This window comes from Sander vitreus, chromosome 7 (genome assembly GCF_031162955.1).
Source record: "Sander vitreus isolate 19-12246 chromosome 7, sanVit1, whole genome shotgun sequence".
Taxonomy (NCBI): domain Eukaryota; kingdom Metazoa; phylum Chordata; class Actinopteri; order Perciformes; family Percidae; genus Sander; species Sander vitreus.
Window position 1 is genome coordinate 15,839,218 of NC_135861.1, and position 19,469 is coordinate 15,858,686.

At 40.8% G+C, this 19,469-nt stretch overlaps 2 protein-coding genes across 3 annotated transcripts in view; one reads left to right on the forward strand and one right to left on the reverse strand.

Moving 5' to 3' along the window:
* Positions 1–6,668, forward strand: part of dip2ba (disco-interacting protein 2 homolog Ba) — a 39,295-nt gene extending 32,627 nt beyond the window's left edge. For both annotated transcript variants that reach the window (XM_078254914.1, XM_078254915.1), the window contains 14 exons: positions 201–281; positions 454–577; positions 735–856; positions 1,736–1,847; positions 2,791–2,900; positions 3,054–3,184; positions 3,289–3,457; positions 3,930–4,100; positions 4,378–4,439; positions 4,555–4,612; positions 4,739–4,813; positions 5,053–5,227; positions 5,684–5,807; positions 5,968–6,668. In XM_078254914.1, the coding sequence (XP_078111040.1) occupies positions 201–281; positions 454–577; positions 735–856; positions 1,736–1,847; positions 2,791–2,900; positions 3,054–3,184; positions 3,289–3,457; positions 3,930–4,100; positions 4,378–4,439; positions 4,555–4,612; positions 4,739–4,813; positions 5,053–5,227; positions 5,684–5,807; positions 5,968–6,220 (1,767 nt within the window). In that variant the 3' untranslated portion in view covers positions 6,221–6,668. The remainder of the gene's footprint in view (positions 1–200; positions 282–453; positions 578–734; positions 857–1,735; positions 1,848–2,790; positions 2,901–3,053; positions 3,185–3,288; positions 3,458–3,929; positions 4,101–4,377; positions 4,440–4,554; positions 4,613–4,738; positions 4,814–5,052; positions 5,228–5,683; positions 5,808–5,967) is intronic.
* A 7,441-nt stretch (positions 6,669–14,109) lies between these two features.
* On the reverse strand, positions 14,110–19,469 carry LOC144520285 (transmembrane protease serine 11D). Its single transcript, XM_078253952.1, has 5 exons — positions 19,400–19,469; positions 17,739–17,922; positions 16,122–16,399; positions 14,427–14,569; positions 14,110–14,346 (listed from the first exon to the last, which is right to left on the reverse strand). The coding sequence occupies exons 1-5, from the start codon at positions 19,467–19,469 to the stop codon at positions 14,110–14,112; spliced, it is 912 nt and encodes a 303-aa protein (XP_078110078.1).

Sequence of the window (19,469 nt, forward strand, 5' to 3'; positions counted from 1 at the left end):
CCGTTTATTTTTGGCTGTTGGTTGGATGATATATGAAGTGCTACTATGTTATCTTTTATCGTTTCTACTTGTTAGACCATTTTTAAATGGATAATTATTTGCCACAGATACAGCTTTGATCATTTATTTTTTTAAATGTGCAATACAAGTATAGTCAGTCCATCATTAATGTTTATGTGATGACACACTCTCTTTACCAGCACCAGTTTTTGTCTGAAGCTCTGCAATGGAGAGCTCAAACCGACCCAGACCACGTCCTATATGTGCTGCTCAATGCCAAGGTAGATTAAACACACACACACACACACATACACACCACATACATGTGGAAATGAGTTTACAGTAACACACAAAAATAATGCATACTTGTCTTTCTTTTACTTTTGGTAATGGTACTAACGATCCATTTTGTTGGGTGTGAGTTCAGCTGTACTTCCTCTCTTTTCGCTGTAGGGGGTGGCAGTGTGCACAGCCACTTGTGCTCAGCTGCACAAGAGAGCAGAGAAAATCACAGCTACCCTTATGGAGAGAGGAGGCCTCAACACAGGAGACAATGTGGTGCTGCTTTATCCCCCAGGTAAACACACACATACACACATTCCTCATCATTGTAGACGGCTATCTTTCCTTTTTCGTTATTCCATTTAATAAACAGTACAGTGGAAAAAGTACAGCTGTTTAATTTGCCTTTTGTTTTAGTTCACAAGGTTCCTGTCTGTCTTTTATTTTTGCAGGTATTGACCTGATAGCTGCCTTCTATGGCTGTCTTTATGCGGGCGTCATCCCTGTGACAGTGAGGCCGCCCCATCCACAGAACCTGGCTGCTACTCTTCCCACTGTCCGCATGATCATCGACGTGAGTGCACGCCACACCACCATTTTGTAATTAATGGTGCTTTTGTTATAGTGTTTTTCAATCAAGCATTACCAAAGCATAATGGAGTAATTCATGTACAATTATCCTCTTAGCATTATTCCATCCTAGACAGCTATTTAAAGGGTTAGTGCATCTTAACATGTTGTACAATTAGCCAGAGAAGCTTATTACCGAGCATTATAACATTCTAACACCACTTTAATTTGTCAATATTAGATTGCTTTCAAGCACCAACATATTTATCATATACATCAAAAGCAATATGAACCTTTTACGTTTTATGCACCACTTGAGAGATCTATTATTCATTTTTGAATTGCCCTTAAAGCTATAGTGCGTAGTTTCTGCCGCCCCCATGAGGAATTCAAAGTAATGACAACAAAACTGTCGGCGTGTCCACATGATACAAGCCTTCCGTGGTCTCTTCAGAAGAGGTCATTGTCTTTACTCGAGCTTCTGCATGGGAAAGTCACCGAACGCCACAATCTTCTGAACATAGCCATACTGAGAAATACAGAGAGAGTTTTGTGAAGCTGATAGTCTTAATTAGCTTTGTAGCAACTCATTTGGCAATGGCTTGAATGTAACAGACGTTCATTAATATCAAAAAGTTACGCACTAAAGCTTTAAGCAAGTCACTGAGTCCTAAACAGATTCAGTGAAGGAGCTCTGCTGTTGATTGACAGTGATTTCCCTGGAAGGAAGCAAATACAATTGAATTTCACCTCAGGGATCAATAAAGTATAACAATAATGAAATGCCCTTTTATCTGAGTGAGGCCTCGACTGGAGGATTTGTACCAGAGGTCACTGTTAAAGCAATAAATGAACTTCTTTATATGTTTGTTTGGTGTTACAGGTGAGCAAAGCAGCCTGCATCCTTACCACTCAGCCTCTCATGAGGATCCTCAGGTCCAGGGAGGCTGCTGCCAGCGTCAACATCAAGACGTGGCCCACTATCATCGATACAGGTGCTGGAGATCTGTTCACATTAGAACAGCTTAGAGGCATTAGGCATGACGTGAAGCAGCTGACCAGTTGTAATAAGTGTGGCATTGTGTACTCTACTGCCTTTAGGACACACCTCTGGGAGCGTACAGATTTAGCACAAAAAGCATGAGACTAAGGCCCTGTTTACACGAATACGCTCGTGGGTGAAAACGACAAAATATTTGATCAGATGTGCCTTTCGTTTAGATGGCGACAGCATTTTTGGGGCTTAAAAATGCAAAAAAGTAAAACCACCCTCCAGAGTGGAAATCTTAAATGCTCCACCATCGCGTTCCCGTCTAAAGGGTAACAACTCTGTGTGTGTGTGTGTGTGTGTGTGTGTGTGTGTGTGTGCCGTGTGTGTGTGTGTGCATTGTTTGGAGCAATAACTCCACCTCCGCGTCTGTCCAGACAAAATTGTCAGCTTTGGTTGTTCGCTTCGCACTACTATGGAGAGGAGAGGAGGAGGAGAGGGAGACAAGTAGAAGGAAGGTTCTACACAGGCGCGCGGACTTGGTGGATCGCATTTCATACACTTTTGCGTCACCATATGCACGCAGATTTCCCCCCCATAATGCTCGTCTAAACGCGGAATAAAAAGTGAGAACGCAACGCCACTTTTGCGTTTTCTCTTCAGATCGTTTCCGTCTAAACATAGCCTAAGAAACGTGTTCTCCTTCTGGCCACAAGGTTTCCTGTTTGTCTAACTTTGAACATGTTGGGGAAACCTAATGTGGACTAAAAGCTACTCTCTGTAGTCTTACATATGTTCAGCAAGTTGCAACAGAGTCGATGCTGCATATGACAAATACAAAAACTTGCTGCAGGTTGCAGCACATTTCCCAATAGCAAGCAAACAACACTTACAGTAAGATATTTGGCCCTGTATGAAAATAACAAAAATATACTATGCTCTTCTCTCAGATGATCTTCCCAGAAAGCGGCCTCCGCACATTTATAAACCTCCTACAGCTGAGATGCTGGCCTATCTGGACTTCAGTGTGTCCACCACAGGCATGCTGACTGGAGTCAAGGTAAATTACTCTCACTAGTCATGCATATCATATCGGCTATAACATGAAGCAATCACTTTAGTCAGAGGGACTTCTAGGTTGATTTGCTCTTACTGTGTAGGATTGAAGACAGCATACAGTATTTCTTAAGAGTTTATGTCTATTTCTTGTCAGATGTCCCATGCCGCAGTCAGCACTCTGTGCCGCTCCATTAAGCTGCAGTGTGAGCTCTACTCATCACGCCAAATAGCCATCTGCCTGGACCCGTACTGTGGTTTGGGCTTCGTCCTGTGGTGCCTCTCCAGGTAACACACACACACACACACCATATTACAATATCATATTAAACATAACATGCTGTTTCTGTAAATTTGGCATTGTTGCTGTAGCGAGTGTCTTTTTGGCCCAGTGTTTACTCAGGTCACCAGTCCATCCTTATCCCTCCCCTGGAGCTGGAGAGCTCGCTGCCTCTGTGGCTGAGCACGCTCAGTCAGTACAAGATCAGAGACACCTTCTGCTCCTACTCTGTCATGGAGCTCTGCACCAAAGGCCTGGGCACCCAGACAGAGATGCTGAAGGTTAAAATCACACTCATACACACCCAAAATAATTATGCAACATGTGGTTCCTTTTAAAAGTATTGCTTATAGCAACACACTGATACATTTGATGCACAGGAATCTCATCTGCTGTGAAGGCAGCTACAGTATTACACACTTACACACAATTACACTTGTTATTTTTCGGGCAACAGAAACTGAGGAGGGAGGGAGAGAGAGAGAGAGAGAGAGAGAGCGAGAGCGCATAAATAGAAAAAGTAAACTTCAGTACATTGTCAATACTTCCAGACCATTCAAACCTGACCAAGCTGCAGGTCTTGTTACCAATAAATTGCATACTTATTTAATGTTTACCGCATGTAGAAGTTTATATCTAAAGTCATAAATCTGGTTCTTGTGTTTCAGCGTAGCTCAATATCTCAAAGCACTTTTGAATAGAAATGTCCAGCTGAGTTTCGTGTGAATAACCTTAAGCCGTGCGTGTCTGCAGGCACGGGGTCTGAATCTGTCGTGTGTGCGGAGCTGTGTGGTGATAGCAGAGGAGCGTCCTCGCCTCGCTCTCACGCAGTCCTTCTCCAAGCTCTTCAAAGATCTTGGCCTGTCGCCGCGCGCCGTCAGCACCGCCTTCGGCTCCAGGGTCAACCTGGCCATTTGCCTGCAGGTTGGTTTCACACGGACACACCCTCAATTATCTTATGAGTCCACACTACTTCGTCGTATGTATATTTTTTTTTTTTTGTCAACAGCGTTTAATCTTTTTATTATTTAATAATAATTTAATTTTTAATTAATTTTATTATCATTAATTGTTTACCCTCTAGTTATTTTTGTTACGTGTTTACTTAACATGTGCATGTTTCTATATTCAGCTCTACAGAAATCTTTTTCTATAACAACCTTACATTTCAGAGTATTTCTTTTCCTCTTTGAAACCTCAGGGCACTGCTGGACCAGACCCCTCCACGGTCTACGTTGACATGAAGTCTCTGCGCCACGACAGGTAAGACTGGAAACAACTGCAGTTGTCCCATGATCCGCCTGGTGAAAACAAACATGGCGTGTCGGTCAGATTGGACAGAATGATTTACAGGCCGTCGTTTATCTGTGTCACTCAGGGTGAGGCTGGTAGAACGAGGAGCGCCACAGAGTATTCCACTCATGGAGTCTGGCACTGTAAGTATTGATTATTGACTGAAAAGACGAATGTGTGCGATGCTCTTACTGGCCACAGACCCAGAGAGGTAATAGAAGTGGTTGTAATATCTCTAAAGCTACACTTGCACTATGTTCTCCTCTAAGATCCTACCAGGAGTGAGGGTCATCATAGTCAACCCGGAGACCAGAGGCCCGCTGGGAGATTCACATCTTGGGGAGGTGAGTGGGCAGAGAGGATCATGGGATCCTGATATTTAAACATTTTACCTTTTCCTCTTATGATTCTGCAACATATTGGGTGGTTTCACCTGCACAGAGCGAAGTGAGCGCAGCTACTCAACACAAACATCGATTCATTTGAATGTGATCTTGGATTTACTGTGAAAGCTCAGACTTTAAAAGGTCACACACAAAAATACTCCAGGCCTCATTCGCCATTTTGTTTGGTCTTTGTTCAGATCTGGGTGAACAGCCCCCACAGTGCCAGTGGCTACTACACCATCTATGGGGAGGAGAGTCTGCAGGCAGATCATTTCAACACAAGACTCAGCTTTGGGGAGCCCCACACTCTTTGGGCTAGGACGGGCTACCTGGGCTTCATCAAGAGGACTGAGCTCCTGGATGCAAGCGGAGGTGAGAGGACTTTATTCACTGCCTCTTTGCTTTAGTTTTCTTGAGTCTTGAGGTAGGCAATATCGATAACACTATCATTATACAGTATATACACGTTTTTTTATATATATATATATATATATATATATATTGCAATGTCAACATATACCATGATGTAGTAAAGTTTATGCAAAATCTATTTTGTAGTTTGTTTGTCTAATTGTTGATGGATAAACTAATCCAATGAAGTAAATAACTGGATCGGTATAATATCGGTATGAAGCAGTTGTCTTAATTGATTTGCAACATTGCCTGCAATGCCAAAATACTACCAGAGATAGATAGATAACTGCATAAACAGTAAAAATGCCAAATGTCTAAAGGCAGACAAATGTATAGTGTCTGACAGTATATATTGTCACCTAGTTAAGTCCATAACTTTAAATAATCAAAAACGTTTGTTCCTCTCTGCTACAGATCGTCATGATGCCTTGTTTGTGGTGGGCTCTCTTGATGAAACGTTGGAGTTGAGGGGGCTACGCTATCACCCCATAGACATCGAGACGTCTGTGTCCCGAGCCCACCGCTGCATTGCAGAAAGGTGAGGTTCTTCAGTTATTCACTTTTTTTAAATTTTTTTTTTATGCTACATCATTTTCTTTACACTCACTGAGAGAGACCATAGCCCGTAGTTCACACGGTAACACGGAAAAGATGTGACCGAACACAATTCATATTTTAAGAACACTCTTGCCCCTCAGTGCTGTGTTTACATGGACCAACCTGCTGGTGGTGGTGGCGGAGCTGAGCGGCTCGGAGCAGGAGGCCTTGGACCTGGTGCCCCTCGTCACTAACGTGGTCCTGGAGGAGCACCACCTCATCGTCGGGGTGGTGGTCATCGTGGACCCCGGGGTGATCCCCATCAACTCCAGAGGAGAGAAGCAGAGGATGCACCTGCGAGACTCCTTCCTGGCAGACCAACTGGACCCCATCTATGTGGCCTACAACATGTGATTCACCAACTGATGAGAATGCAGAAAACTGAGCCAGGCTCTGGGAACAGACGTGAGGGAGACAGACTTGGGGCGTGCGTTCAGTAGCAACCCCGATGTTTAAGCTCAGATACATGTTCAGAACACCAAACAATGTGAGAAGAGCGCTTCCCCCGTGCTTCCTTCTCAGAAACTGTTTCTTCTTTTCTTCCACCTGCTCAATCGCTGCAGTCCAGGTTCACTGAGATCTACTGAGTGGGACGTTTTTTTTCTCTCGTCTTGATAGTAGATCCACCTGTCATATGGAGGAAATATGTTGATCCTCTCCATGCATCCCACTTCTCCTTCATAGCTCCAATTCATGTTTTTAAAGACATTTTTAATTACATGCTTTCATCAAAAAAAAAAAGAAATCCTCCCCTCCTTCCATTCCTTGGTTGGATATATCCTGAACCACTCATCCTCGTGTGCTTCTTAACCCCATCAATTCTTGAAGGCAGGATGGCGCACTAGAACTGCTGAGAGGAGCTTGAACTTTCACCCTCTTGCACTTTTAGGCCTTGCACCTCTGAGGCGCTTCCTGCCTACCCTGCCTCAAGGGGGACACCCCCCATGTTTGCTGCTTTCATTAAAGCAAATCCACATCAGTATTCAAAAGTGCTACCAGCGAGTACAGATAACCTTCTTCGACCAGGTGCACCTCGGCTCTCACCTCCCATCACATGGATTTGCCTGCAGACATGCTGTCGGCATTCATGCGTTACAAAATGTCCTAAAAAAATACACTCAAATTATTTGTTGGTGTGGGGAATGAAAGACTTTGCTTCTTAAACATAAAAACCTGGATATTAAAGGTGATCATTGACGGGCGGAAACACAGATTCATTTTTCGGTGCAAGTTGGTCCGTTAGTTAGTCCTTATGTTTGTGAAGTACTAATAATTTTTTTTTCAAAAGCACAGATTTTCTGAAGAAGAGTTGAAGCGATTACTGGTGTTGAGGTGTGCATGCTAATTTGGAATGCAATCAATATCAAGATGCAGGCAAAAAAATAAAGGATAATTTACCAGTTTAATGGCTTGAACTGAAGCGAGCCGCTAGCTTTCAGTCTGCCTGCAGTGTCCCACGTTAAAGCAAAGAGCATCTTTCACTTAATGTTAGCGTTACAGTCGGTTAGATAAACATAGATCATCAGAAGGCAAGTCAGTGACTTTTAGCTCACCATGGTGACATTTATGATTATGGACTGTTGAATTTCTTAAAAGATATCAAGAATGGGGACATAACTTTGCCTTACTAAACCTTTGGAACTTCAGTACTTTTTATGCTCAATCCCTCATTTCTAGCTGTACTATTAGTGTATGTAAAGGACTATTCCACTTTTTTTCATACGTGGAATCAGAAGCCAGTTTATAAGTCAATAGACACTCGTATATCATTTTTTAGAAGAAGGGGGGGGGGGGGGGTCTCATTCTTTTTGCGAAGATGTTTGCGGTCATGCCTTTGTCATTTCATCATTAACATTTAAACCAATTATTTCTGAATGTCTGTAACACTGAAAAAAAATTAAATTAGGAATGAACAACACTCCGTAAGCAACCCGTGATTTAAAAATGGCAGAATCCTCCTTTATAAAAATGGAGGTAATAAATGAGGGTCAGGATGTTGTCTGTATACTGTATTTTAAAGGTCAAATATTACTGGTGTTAATGTGTAACTTTGTTGATAAAAACTTGACTGATCTTTCATACTTGACAGCATTTTTCTGCATTGTTAATTTAATGATCTCACATTGCAAAAGAGAAAAAAAAGTTTCAGATTGTTTTTGGCAGTAACAATGTGCACTTTCCCAATATCGTGTGCGTGTGTGTGTGTGCGTGTGTGTGCGTGTGTGTGCGCGTGTGTGTGTGTGCGTGCGTGTCCAGTTTAACGGTGATATTTGGCTTTTCTGGTGCAACAAGGTTTGTCTTTTTTAAGAAAATTATCCCAGAATATTGAACCATTTTTTTTTACATTTCTTTTATGTCGCCGCCACTGTATTTTAAGTCTTTCCATTCAAGATCGGAATCAGATGTTTTATAGGGGTTTCATTAATATTTTCCTGATATCTTTCTTTAAAACTGCTCAACTTCTGCAAAGAGCTGTTTTGATTTCGAAGCAGCTTGACTTACAGCACATCACGTCAATAAACCACTTTTCATTCAGTGACAGACACTGATGACATGTATGCGAGCCAGTATCTGGGGCACGTTGGAGTTACTCATAAATAACAAAGTGAAGCTTCTGAGCTGCTGTGTGACAATTGCTTTGTTGCTACTGTTTGACTCCAACGAGTTTTAATAACGTTTTATAATGTCATGTTGGCCTTCAAGCCTTTTCAATAGACATTGGTGCTATTCAATAAGGGAAAGTTGACAGACTTTTGTCCTCCAATGTCATAACAAAGAAGGTTTATTCCTGGATGCCCTTTTTGTGTGAAAATAAGTCATTCTTTTTCCAAGCCAACATTTCACTCACTGCTCGGTTCTAAAATTGGTCATCATCGCCAGTTTTCATCAGCTCTGAGACTTGATGAAAACTTTCTCAACAGGCAACTTAACATGGACAATGCAACTCGACATATCCTACCATTTCCATTTTAATATTTATTTCAGTTTTCAAGTTGTCGTGTTGTGAGGAATGACGTACATTTCAAACCTCCAAAGTGATTATTCTAAGCACAAAATGTAAATGTACATGTGAGGTAATGAAATTAGGATATTTCACACAAAAAAAAAACTCAAGGGCCCACAATGTATACCTCAACGACTGTCTGTTCACTATGCATCGTCGAGCTGCAGCAAAGACATTCTGAACTAGTCAATGGTGCGATAACTTCTAACATGTCTTACTTGACAAAAAACACTGTCACACTGTCATTGGATGTGTTTCATGTCAAATAATAAAAAAATATCCTTTGTCAGAATTTCTTGTGCTTATTTTCTTTTTTTTCCCTTCCAAACATCTCTGGAAGCTTTAGAACGATTGCGGAAGTATCTGCTGCATTAAAGGAAAATAGCTTCCTTCCACCAGATGGCGGTCTTAACTACATTTGACATTTTTTATTTGCTCCCTCTGTGAGTTTACAAATATTCACATAAACATCATTTTCACTAGAAGTTCTCACTTCATAGTTTAATAACATTAATAATACTAAAATGTATCTTATTAACTGGCTGACAGGTTCTTCACTAAGCATTAGTGGTTTTGCATGTTTTATTTACCCTATTTGCTACAAATCACTTACACTTAACATCACAGCCAACCAGTGTGAAAACCATACCCCCCTCTCATCACCACCAACCCAGACAAAAATCAAGAAAAGACAGTAACACAATATTCAAAACCATTCAACAAAATAGACATTAAATCATAAACCAAATAAACATATGTATAGATGACAACACTATAAACCCATCATACACGTCTCCCCAGCACAAAGCTTCTTAGGAGCTGTCCAGAAAGTTCAGGTACTTTCCCCATTTTCTAGTATAGACATCCAATCTGGCACACCATTTATTTAAAAAATTTTATATGACATTTTTCAAACGCCGCCACCCTAGCCATCTCACAAGCCCACTCCTGGATTGACTGCACCCCTTCATTCTTCCATCCTCTTAAAATAATCTGTCTGCCTATCAGTAAACTAGTCTGGACCCAGCTTCTTATGTGCTTATCCATCCTGTTTAGGATTGACCCATCTCCCAGAACAAATAATCTTGGACTGAATGGACCCGGGTCCCTGCAATCCGACATACAGTGGTGTGAAAAAGTGTTTGCCCCCTTCCTCATTTCCTGTTCCTTTGCATGTTTGTCACACTTAAGTGTTTCGAACATCAAACCAATTTAAACAATAGTCAAGGACAACACAAGTAAACACAAAATGCAATTTGTAAATGAAGGTGTTAATTATTAAAGGTGAAAAAAAAATCCAAACCATCATGGCCCTGTGTGAAAAAGTGATTGCCCCCTAAACCTAATAACTGGTTGGGCCACCCTTAGCAGCAACAACTGCAACCAAGCGTTTGCGATAACGTGCAATGAGGCTTTTACAGCGTCCTGGAGGAATTTTGGCCCACTCATCTTTGCAGAATTGTCCTAATTCAGTTACATTAGAGGGTTTTCGAGCATGAACGGCCTTTTTAAGGTCATACCACAACATCTCAATAGGATTCAGGTCAGGACTTTGGCTAGGCCACTCCAAAGTCTTCATTTAGTTTTTCTTCAGCCATTCGGTGGTGGACTTGCTGGTGTGTTTAGGATCATTGTCCTGCTGCAGAACCCAAGTTCGTTTCAGCTTGAGTACACGAACAGATGGTCGGACATTCTCCTTCAGGATCTCTTGGTAGACAGCAGAATTCATAGTTCCTTTTATCACGGCAAGTCTTCCAGGTCCTGAAGCAGCAAAACAGCCCCCAGACCATCACACTACCACCACCATATTTTACAGTTGGTATAATGTTCTTTTTATGAAATGCAGTGTTCCTTCTACGCCAGATATACTTGGACACACACCTTCCAAAGAGTTCCACTTTTGTCTCATCGGTCCACAGAATGTTGTCCCAAAAGTCTTGGGGATCATCAAGATGTGTTCTGGAGAAATTGAGACAAGCTTTGATGTTCTTTTTGCTCAGCAGTGGTTTTCTCCTTGGAACTCTGCCATGCAGGCCATTTTTGCCCAGTCTTTTCCTGATGGTGGAGGCATGAACGCTGACCTTAACTGAGGCAAGTGAGGCCTGCAGTTCTTTGGACGTTGTTGTGGGGTCTTTGTGACCTCTGATGAGTCGTCGCTGCGCTCTTGGGGTAATTTTGGGCGGCCGGCCACTCCTGGGAAGGTTCACCACTGTTCCATGTCTTCGCCATTTGTGGATAATGGCTCTCACTGTGGTTCGCTGATTCCCAAAGCTTTGGAAATGGCTTTATAACCCTTTCCAGACTGATAGATCTCAATTACTTTCTTTCTCAATTGTTCCTGAATTTCTTTGGGTCTCGGCATGATGTGTAGCTTTTAAGGATCTTCTGGTGGACCTTACTGTGTCAAGCAGCTCCTATTTAAGTGATGCCTTGATTGTGAACAGGTGTGGCAATAATCAGGCCTGGGTGTGGCTAGAGAAATTGAACTCAGGTGTGGACAACCACAGTTATAGTATGTTTTAACAAGGGGGGCAATCACTTTTTTCACACAGGGCCATGATGGTTTGGATTTTTTTTCACCTTTAATAATTAACACCTTCATTTACAAATTGCATTTTGTGTTTACTTGTGTTGTCCTTGACTATTGTTTAAATTGGTTTGATGTTCCGAAACACTTAAGTGTGACAAACATGCAAAGGAACAGGAAATGAGGAAGGGGGCAAACACTTTTTCACACCACTGTAGGTTACCATGTACAGTGGGGCAAAAAAGTATTTAGTCAGCCACCAATTGTGCAAGTTCTCCCACTTAAAAAGATGAGAGAGGCCTGTAATTTTCATCATAGGTACACTTCAACTATGAGAGACAAAATGAGAAAAAAAGATCCAGAAAATCACATTGTAGGATTTTTAATGAATTTATTTGCAAATTATGGTGGAAAATAAGTATTTGGTCAATAACAAAAGTTCATCTCAATACTTTATTATATACCCTTTGTTGGCAATGACAGAGGTCAAACGTTTTCTGCAAGTCTTCACAAGGTTTTCAGACACTGTTGCTGGTATTTTGGCCCATTCCTCCATGCAGATCTACTCTAGAGCAGTGATGTTTTGGGGCTGTCGCTGGGCAACACGGACTTTCAACTCCCTCCAAAGATTTTCTATGGCTAGGCCATAGAATGGCTAGGCCACTCCAGGACCTTGAAATGCTTCTTACGAAGCCACTCCTTCGTTGCCCGGGCGGTGTGTTTGGGATCATTGTCATAGTGAAAGACCCAGCCATGTTTCATCTTCAATGCCCTTGCTGATGGAAGGAGGTTTTCACTCAAAATCTCACGATACATGGCCCCATTCATTCTTTCCTTTACACGGATCAGTCGTCCTGGTCCCTTTGCAGAAAAAACATCCCCCAAAGCATGATGTTTCCACCCCCATGCTTCACAGTAGGTATGGTGTTCTTTGGATGCAACTCAGCATTCTTTCCCCTCCAAACACGACGAGTTGAGTTTTTACCAAAAAGTTCTATTTTTGTTTCATCTGACCATATGACATTCTCCCAATCCTCTTCTGGATCATCCAAATGCTCTCTAGCAAACTCCAGAAGGGCCTGGACATGTACTGGCTTAAGCAGGTGGACACGTCTGGCACTGCAGGATTTGAGTCCCTGGCAGCGTAGTGTGTTACTGATGGTAGCCTTTGTTACTTTGGTCCCAGCTCTCTGCAGGTCATTCACTAGGTCCCCCCGTGTGGTTCTGGGATTTTTGCTCACCGTTCTTGTGATCATTTTGACCCAACGGGGTGAGATCTTGCGTGGAGCCCCAGATCGAGGGAGATTATTAGTGGTCTTGTATGTCTTCCATTTTCTTATAATTGCTCCCACAGTTGATTTCTCCACACCAAGCTGCTTACCTATTGCAGATTCAGTCTTCCCAGCCTGGTGCATGTCTACAATTTTGTTTCTGGTGTTCTTTGACAGCTCTTTGGTCTTGGCCATAGTGGAGTTTGGAGTGTGACTGTTTGAGGTTGTGGACAGGTGTCTTTTATACTAATAACAAGTTCAAACAGGTGCCATTAATACAGGTAACGAGTGGAGGACAGAGGAGCCTCTTAAAGAAGAAGTTACAGGTCTGTGAGAACCAGAAATCTTGCTTGTTTGTAGGTGACCAAATACTTATTTTCCCGAGGAATTTGCAAATAAATTCATTAAAAATCCTACAATGTGATTTTCGAGATTTTTTTTCTCATTTTGTCTCTCACAGTTGAAGTGTACCTATGATGAAAATTACAGGCCTCTCTCATCTTTTTAAGTAGGAGAACTTGCACAATTGGTGGCTGACTAAATACTTTTTTGCCCCACTGTATCCCGGTCCAAAATTCCTGGACCTTATCACAGGACCATAGGACATGAAGTAATTAGCCGTCCTCTGTCTTAAATTTCCAACAATTTGGGGGTTTGTCCCTTTCTAATATGCCATGCAATATGCTGTTGTAAATGTTAATAAGTTGTTAATAGATAGATTTTGGTCCAGATGTTCTGAAAACCTTTCCCAGAAGATGAGGGGTCTAACAGTCCATTGAAGGGTTAGGAGGACTCCTGATTAATTAAAAGCTTGAATAGAGAAAGCAAGTGTCCTGCCTGTAACATATTTGTTCTAGAACAAATTTTCTAGAACAAACATGTTGATTTTCTTATTACTATTATTCTATTGGAAAAATTCTTTATTTAAAATATTCTGGTTTCCGACCTTCTTCCCTCTTCTCTTAATTGAGTTGAACAAAAGCAATCAGTTCTTACATTATAGAAAATATTGAAAAATGAATAGCCTTTTTATGTTTTTTTCTTCTCATTATGTAACTTACTTACTGCCTTTATCTTTTAATGTATTCAATCTATTGTTATATTCTCTTTTATAAATACTTTATAGTATATTGTTGACTGTGTTATCAGAACTCTTACTTACTTATGTACCTGACGTACTATGTACACTTATTTGTTGAAAACGCAAATACAGAAATGCCTCGTGAAATAACAACAAAAAAAGTCTAACTTTGGCAGAACATTTTCATGTTGTAAACCACTCAGAGTAAGACGCTGATTGAGAAACCAATTAGGCCATTAAACACGCTCTCATAGACATAACAGGCTAACCGCGCTGACTGGTAAAGTTAGTGGAACATCTAAACAGTCTGATGTACGTATATAACAGTGATATTTATTGCTGACAGACTGTATGGTTGATTCAGAGCAGCATCAGAGCAGCACTGAGCAGAGCTGAGATCAGTCTTGTGTTCAGTCTGTGTGCAGCAGACACTGATGCTGTCTGACTCGTCTTCAGCCAACCTGCAAACCTGCTGGTTCTGGCGTACACCCCCGGCCTGTGAGGAAGTCCACACTCGTGCCCGAAGCTCGTGACTCCGACCACATAAAACCTGTCCTCGTCCTCGCTGTAACACTGCAGGGGCCCCCCGCTGTCACCCTGAGGCACACACACAAACAGCAGTCATGTCTTATTGAAATGAAACCTGTAGCTTGTAGCGAGTTTAAAAATGTCATTACCTGACAGGAATCAGCCGCCCCACTCTCCAGTCCAGCACAGATCATGTTTTCAGTGATGAGACCGTTGTACCAGGTGATCAGGTTACACGTAATCCTGTCAATGAGCACCACCTCAGCTTCCTGCAATCTGTTCATCAGTCTGCCTGCAGTACATTTACCAAAATGGTACTTTACTTATAAAGGGCTAAGCAATTATATATGAGAGCAACATTTCAAAACACGGGAGAAAAAGGCAACACTTAACTTTAACCCACTGTTTAGCATTTTTAAGCAGTCAATAAACATTTAATTTTAGAATTATGGTAACTTTAATTTTGGCCAGGTCTCCCTTAAAGGGGAACTGATGAGGTCTGGTTACAGGTTTTGGGGAGTTACACTGCATATGTGAAAAAAGTTGTACAAAGCATTTTGTGGCTTCAGAGGGAGCTGCACAAAGTCTGATAAATGAGGATTGGGGTTGCATTAGCCGCTACTAGCATAACACACCCGAAGCTGTACAGTTAAGTGAATAAAGTCAAGTTGCATTGTGGGTAATCTATATAAACAAATATCTGCATATGAATGCAGAATCTATAGGCAATGGGACAAGATTATGGTATCGGAAGCATTCTAGTTCCCGACTGTAGTCCGTTTGTAGTCCAAGTAGTATTGGCCAATCATGTTTGAGCGGGCTTTTGGTTGCATGCAGGTAAACAGTCCGTGTGGAGAGCAAACACCGGAACAAATATTGCCCGTTGCCCCCAGAGGCTAAATCGTTGTCAGACCCATAGCTGATGGGTTCCAACGTTGCAACGTGGGAAATGTAGTTGCCAGGTTTGGACAAAGAAGAAGAATATGGGGAATAAGAAGACAGATATCTTTGGCTCTGCTCCTTCTGTTAAAACTGTCCTTTGTGAGTCTGACATTGTTATTAAAGTGCAATGCTAAATCTCTTTTTTTTATGATTTTTAATTTCAGAATACTTTATGGTTAAGTAAAGGTTATTGTGTCTTACAGTTTTTTTTGATCGCTTTGGTACGATTATCATAATTATGTGAAACAATTTCACAACTTTTAGTACAAAACTCCAAACTTATCCCACTTGTACACAGCCAGTCTTTCATTTAAAACTTGTCATTGTGCATTCATTTGGATTGTAAACATCTCTCACAACGATTGATTCAAAATATAAGTTTTTGTGAAATGTCATGAGAACATATGGTTTAATCACCAAAACACACCATAATGATATGTTTTCAGTTTAGTCGTTTTAACTACCAGTAAATCCGGTAACAAAACATGCAAGATACATGTTTCAAATCGCCGTTAGAAGAGCTGAAAGTAATATGCTACAGCAGCGTGAAAGACAGATTACAGTTTTCACTTACATTACCCAACATTAACAGAATCTATAATTTCCATAATATCTATCCTATGTGTAATGGAGTTGTGATCAAAGAAGATTTGTTTTTACAGTATTTACAGGAACCTCTGAAAATACAGCCATTTTGATGATCTGCTTTGAGTTTTCTACTAAGAGTTGTGAGGTTTTACTACCTACTTGCGATAATAGTACCAAAGCGATAAAAAACTATAAAGTTGTACCTTTCTCTTTCCCACTGAGTCTGAGATAGTCAGAGATGCCGGCAAGGATTCAGGGTTTACCGTTATGCCTTTCATAACAACGCTGCAGAATCAGTGAGTTTTTAAACTAACCTCTGTAATAGGGGCTCCCCCATCCACTGATGAAACAGTGGCTGAAGTTGAGGATGAACTCATGAGTCAAATTATGAGGAGTGCAGACAGGTTGGACGTGGTCAGTGAAGTTGAAGGGAGAGCTGAGGAGCAAGAGTGTCACATCGTTGTCAGACGTGATGCCATCGTAGTCCTCGTGCATTTTGACTTCCCTGATGGAGCGGATCTGGGTTTGATCTCCTGGAGCAGATAACACATTAAGTCCTGCCACCACACGGAAATGGCTTTTGATGATCCTTCTAGACACAGAACAGAAATCATGTGACTGTTTATGACTCTGACTGCCTTTCTCTTTGCAAACCAAGCCACCTATCCATTTCCCCATCTTAAATAGCACACTGTTGGTTTCATTAGTTCCTGTGAACTGGTATTCTGTATTGAACATGTTAAATATAATGTACGAGTACACAGATATACTGTACATTAGGGCTGGGTACCGAATTCAAAACTTTTTAGGCACCGACCGAATTGCCTCTAACGTATGGAGTATCGAAAAATGCCTCGTCATTCAATACCCAATTTCAATACCTAAGGAGTAAATCTCATCAGCGTCAGTGAGCCAATAAGCATGCAGCATGCTTCTACCAAGATCTAATAATGCTGGTGATTGGCTGTCTAAAGTTACACGTCGTAAATACAAACAGCAAAACCTCTACATTACACAGAGACGGGGCTCATGTAGTAGGAGCTGAAAAATAAAAGAAATTGTGCTGTAACGTGTAATGTTATTTCTTTTTGTTTTATAAAATTGGTATCGAAAAAGTATCGTTAAGGAACTGGTATAGAAGTCACGGTATTGTTAACGGTATACTTTTTTTTTTTTTATGATACCGAGCCCTACTGTACATGTACACACAATTACAGTATAACACACATGCTGAGAGAAGGAAAAAAATTCAAACATGAATACTTCTGAAAAGAGAAAAAGTAAATAAACCACTACAGCTCAGAGGTGGAAATCACACTGCTACAACTTCGGTCAAACTAGGCCAAATCACAGCTGCATTTCTCAGTCTGAATTCATGGTTGAAATAATGTTTCATCACCAGTAACAGTCACCAGTTTGGAAAACTGACCCTAAATCTGTGTAAAATAACACTATTAGACATCTGCTCATATGGACCTCTGGTTACGTCAAGGACACCCTTATGGTAAATCCAGATGCACGTCTATATGTGTGATGTATATGTAACATCATATGACCATTGTTTCTTCCACGGGGTTTTCTGTGTTGAGCATCTTCAGGCTAATTTCTCTTCACATATTTATTAGTTTACTTATATTTAACCTGTGCACATGCACTTATGTCACAGATTAATTGGCCTCTTTGGAGTTTATCAGTTGTTTCATGTTAGTGTGTTCATTAATAGCTGGAAAATGGTGTTTTTACTGTTTCACTGTCTCACCTGTTTTTACATGTTATTTTATTTATAATTAGTTCACTTCAATAGCAACGTTTTCCATAATGTGTTTACATAATTTTGTCTATTCCATGTGCACAAACACAGGGTGAGTTATACACCAAATGTGACTGAGTGCAGGTCAGTCACATCAGTAAGGTGTGTAAGTTATACTCACAGGTATTTGTGGAAGCAGTGTGTGGCAGTGAGCACCCAGAGATTGCTGAGGATCGTCCCGCCACAGTGGTGCCTGGACTGGATCTGGATGCTGACCTGCCAGGGCCAAGCCCCCTCAGGAGCTTCCCGCCCCCCCACTATACGAAATGCACCAGGGGGGGAGACCAGGAACCGCTGCCCACAGCCTCACAAACACAATCAAATAAAGTTTCCATTTTTTTAAATCTAAAATTACATCCTGTTGTTTACGTTGTTGGAGGAAGTTGTGTGACAGTAGATGCATTTGAGGTGTGTGACAATTAGTCAATTATTCATCAACTATTTTGATAACTGATCAATCGTTTAAATCTGTCATCAAGCAAAAATTCCAAAAATTCTCTGGTTTCAGTTTCTCGAAAGGGATGATTTGTTGCTTTTTTGTTTATATCATTGTAAAGTATACATCTTTGGTTTTTAAACAATTGGTGAGACAAAACAAGAAATGTAAATGTGGCAACTTAGGCTGTGGGAACGTGTGATGATGTAAATTACTTTTGTAATAAGTAATAAAAAGTTAGTGGATATAGTAGAAACCAAATGATCATGACGCAAGTATGGCCACTTCAACGCCGTAGTTAGTTTTCTAGTTTAATTACACAAATGAATTGTTGTTTAACTTTTCATAAACCCTATTGTGTCACAGAAGCTAGAGGAGCAGTGACTAGCCCAGAGGTGACATCAGGACCACAAGCAGGAAACAACAAACATGTCTCCTGTTTAGGTACGTAGTGTTCACCTTCTTTTTTTAACTTTTGAGCTACAACTATTCAAATGTTTTTTCTGTTACATGCTAAAATGTAGCATAACACTAGCACAATCATAGTCATAAAGTCAGCAAACTGACTCAGTAATGTACGGAAGTGAAATGCATTCACTTGAGAAAAAAGTATTTGCCCTGTTTTAAAATCCTGCAACCTCTTTTCTGCATGTTTGCTGCTGGGACAGTGCGATGGATGGATGGATAAATAGATAGATGTATAGATGATTGATTAGGGGGCTGTTAAAAATTGTGAGGGGGCATTTTTTTTAAATTTTTTATAAAATAAAGTTCACTGATTTAACGCTATCCATGATTTTCGCAGGATTTTCCGAAAAACAGAGCAGAGCAGAAAGGCTAACGTTACTAAACTTGCTATACATTTGCTACCGGATGTAAAGCAAAACCTGAGTGCATCAAACTGAGAAAGTGTACGTTTTATTGCTAATAAATTAAAATTTTCATTTATAGTTGGATAATGTTATTTCGCCTTTCAAAAAGGTACAGTGTCACTTTAAATATTAGGCTAACGTTACTAAGGTAGAAGAAAGAGTCAACTTTTCAGCTAACGTTACTCAAGGTGGGAGTGTTAAAAAATGGCTATTTTGAGACTTCTGTAAGTTAGTATTCATTCTTAATTTAAATGGTCAATGTTTACATTAGCTTTATGTCTATTTGCGTAACAACCAGTCTCAGTGACCATGGCAGCATATTGCACATAGGCCTACTGTAAGCTAGCTAAAGTTAACTGATGCTACTCTGTAACTGCCGGATTTTCAAAAGTAGCTGAATATTTTTTTTTTAAGCTAGTAGCTACATGATTAGTTTCCTCCCACCCCTGGTCCTGGTTGTAGCCTACTACTCACTGTCCTGTGGTGAAGTCAGATCACTCAAACACAAAGCACTCAAAAACAGCACAAGCACTTTAGGCTCCAT

Bases quoted from the DNA above. Each gene is read 5' to 3' on its own strand.
- LOC144520285 (XM_078253952.1), bottom strand. From the start codon at position 19,469: ATGGAGCCTAAAGTGCTTGTGCTGTTTTTGAGTGCTTTGTGTTTGAGT. The intron at 17,923-19,399 runs GTGAGTAGTAGG...TGTGTTTGTGAG, and splicing joins TCTGACTTCACCACAGGACA to GCTGTGGGCAGCGGTTCCTG. The intron at 14,347-14,426 runs GTAATGACATTT...TGTGTGCCTCAG, and splicing joins GGGCGGCTGATTCCTGTCAG to GGTGACAGCGGGGGGCCCCT.